Below are 2,819 nucleotides of genomic sequence, written 5' to 3'. Positions count from 1 at the left end.
TTTGCACAATAAATGCCATGTGGGTGAAATTTTATGGATGATGCTCTGATGTCCCATTCTCCTGAAGGCAGCACAGAGCTGCGCCACCAGAAACTGACAAACACTGAATAGAAGAAGAGTTATGATTAATGTAGTTACAGTTCTGTCAATGTTTTAGATCAAAGTTTAAACTGGCATGTTCATCTTTTATCTGGTCATTTTGGGGCATATTTAACAACTAGAAAATGACAAAGAACAAGAATGGGAGGCGGTGAGGGACCTGGAAAAAGGCTAGGGGGCGCTGGCCTGAAAAAAGTTGAGAAACACTGATTTCGTTGGTAATGTTTCATGTTCTAAATTACTTGCAAAAACACTGACTGAAAGGACTCTTATTTGCCTGTAAGGCTAACCTTTAGGGTGCAGACATTTTACATTTTGTTTTGAGTTGAAATGAACTGAAGTTTGAGTGTTTAGCTTGTTAATTGTACTGTTAGAAGCAATTGTTTGCACTATAAAAGACACTTTTTATTAAACAGTGGCAATAGCAACGCTATAGTTAATTTCTATCATAACTATAAGTTTCAGGCTCAGGATTTTTTTTTACTTTAAGCCCTGCCTCTCACTCTGCTGCCTCTCTCTCTCTGCAGGTCTCCATCCCCACCAATCAGGAGCCCCCATCGCTAACCCCGCCCTCTACGGAGGTCCACCTGTCTCCCTGTCACCGGGGCAACCACAACAGCTGCTGCCTCCTCCGTTCTACCCTCCTCCTGGGGTCATGACCTTCCCCTACCCTGCCATGTATCCAAACCCACAGGTGAGACCGGACCACTGCTCATCAGAACCAGCAGAACCTCCAGACCCAGTGTGACCTCTGCTGTGTTTCAGGGTCAGGCCCAGGTGACGTACGGCGGCGTCACGTACTACGACACCATGCAGCAGCAGGCCCAGCCCAAACCGTCGCCCCCCCGCCGCACCTCTCAGCCTGTCACCGTCAAACCCCCCCCTCCAGAGGTTCCCTATGCCTCAGAGTGACTCCGCCCTCATCTCCTTCCCCGCCCCCAGGCTCCGCCCCCACCCTGACCTCAGAGCTGCAGGTGAGGCCTTAACGGATTCCTCTAGAGCTGGGCGATTAATCGAGAAATTCAGTTTGATCAAATTTTTCGTTTATGAAGATTTACTTTTGGAAAATCTAGATTTTATTTTCTGCAAAGCACTTCTTGTGTTTCCATATAGTGGTGCCAGTTCAGGCTGAAACGATTAATCAAATTAATCATGATTAATTGATCATTGAAATGACTGACAACTCATGTAGTAATCATTAACTGGAGTATAGAAACTCATTGAAGGGCAGTTTGCTGAGAGAACAACACACTTAAACCAAAACTGTACAACAAATGTATATATTTGGTATTTAAGATTCAAATCAACATCCATCTCTAACATCCGTTTGCCCAAGACCTTCCATCTTGTTACAGTTTCTATTTATTTGGACTTTGAATTCAGGTCAATTCTATGATGAAATATAACTAAGTTTTTTTTTTTTTATGAAAATGGTTCTAGTTTTCCAAGAATAAAGTTGTAATATTTGGAGAATTAAATACTTATTTCATCATCAGAACTCCAACACATAAATACAAAAAAAATTATTTAGGCTTTTATCCAATCGTTTCTGTCGTAATTTTACAATGTTCTTCTGGTAAAATTTTGTTTAATTATGCTTCTCATAATTAAATGAGAATTTCCTACTACTTGCTGTACAACTCACTAATTTCTTTTAATAAATAAAGGGAGAAAAAACAGATTAAAATCAGATCTGGTATGGAAAAAATCAGATATTTTATTTTGAAGCCTTGTCGCCCAGCCCTAGTTTCCTCCTGCTTCAGGTTTTCTGACTGGTGATTGGTCTGTGTGCAGGAGCAGGGTGGGAGGGGCAGTGAGGTCCAATCAGACGACACCGTGAGGGGGCGGAGGGCAGGACGAGACGGACTCTTCTGGATCAGAACTTTCCTTTATTTCCTTTTCAGTCACTCTGCCGGACAGACGGACGGAGCCGACCCGCTAACGACTTCCTGTCCGGTTTGTCTGAATCCACTCTAACGGTTATAGCTCTACATGATCCAACTGCCAGAACTGGACCGGGTCAACCACTCCGGTTCTGTTGGGATCACATATTTTAGATGCAGATATTTTATGAAAATAAATAAATAAATCCTTCCCGGTAAACGGCGACGTTAAAACCTAAAGGCGCAGGTCCAGAGACCTGCCTCCGTTGGCGCCACCTGGTGTTGCTTAATGTTGCTGTAAATAGAGGCTAACTGTAAATAAAATCTGGAAGAGATGAAATAGATCCGTGAACTTATTGTAATCAGAACGCTGAGTCGTCGGCAGGGACCTGAATGTTAACGGTGGAGTAATTAGAGAGAGAAATAGTTTGTCTTCCTTTTGTTAAACCTTTCATTTTCATACTGTTGGTTTTACTTTTTTTAATTATTATTATTTGTAGTAGGTGACCATATGCTCTGATTTTTGTTTTCATGTTCGGACCAGAGCGTAGCAGAACCCCAGACGGACCCATTATTAACTGAATTTTACGGTTTCCAGGAGAAAAAATTCCTTTTAATTCTTTTTTAGTTTCTGCTCATCTGTTTCTGCTCAGTTCTCTGGAACGTCTTTGGTTTGTTGTCAGATTAAAGTTTCTGATTCTGTCCTGAATGTCTCTGACCCGTTCCTGACCCACCCAGACCAACAAAACCAGAACTTCTTTGGGTCTCTTTTTGATTAAAGATGTTTAGAAAACAAGCAAAGCTTAAAATATTGACCTTTCACCTGAATTTTATGGT

General features: G+C 41.9%; 1 protein-coding gene across 2 annotated transcripts in view; it reads left to right on the top strand.

Annotated features, from left to right (window-relative positions):
- Positions 1 to 2,691, top strand: part of casc3 (casc3 exon junction complex subunit) — a 16,119-nt gene extending 13,428 nt beyond the window's left edge. For both annotated transcript variants that reach the window (XM_015014494.1, XM_015014493.1), the window contains exons 10-12: positions 627 to 793; positions 865 to 1,073; positions 1,894 to 2,691. In XM_015014494.1, the coding sequence (XP_014869980.1) occupies positions 627 to 793; positions 865 to 1,011 (314 nt within the window). In that variant the 3' untranslated portion in view covers positions 1,012 to 1,073; positions 1,894 to 2,691. The remainder of the gene's footprint in view (positions 1 to 626; positions 794 to 864; positions 1,074 to 1,893) is intronic.
- Positions 2,692 to 2,819: the final 128 nt, after the last annotated feature.

Source organism: Poecilia latipinna, unplaced genomic scaffold (genome assembly GCF_001443285.1).
Source record: "Poecilia latipinna isolate Pla-1442-1.1 unplaced genomic scaffold, P_latipinna-1.0 Scaffold1820, whole genome shotgun sequence".
Taxonomy (NCBI): Eukaryota; Metazoa; Chordata; class Actinopteri; order Cyprinodontiformes; family Poeciliidae; genus Poecilia; species Poecilia latipinna.
This window is presented reverse-complemented; position numbering and strand designations above follow the sequence as displayed.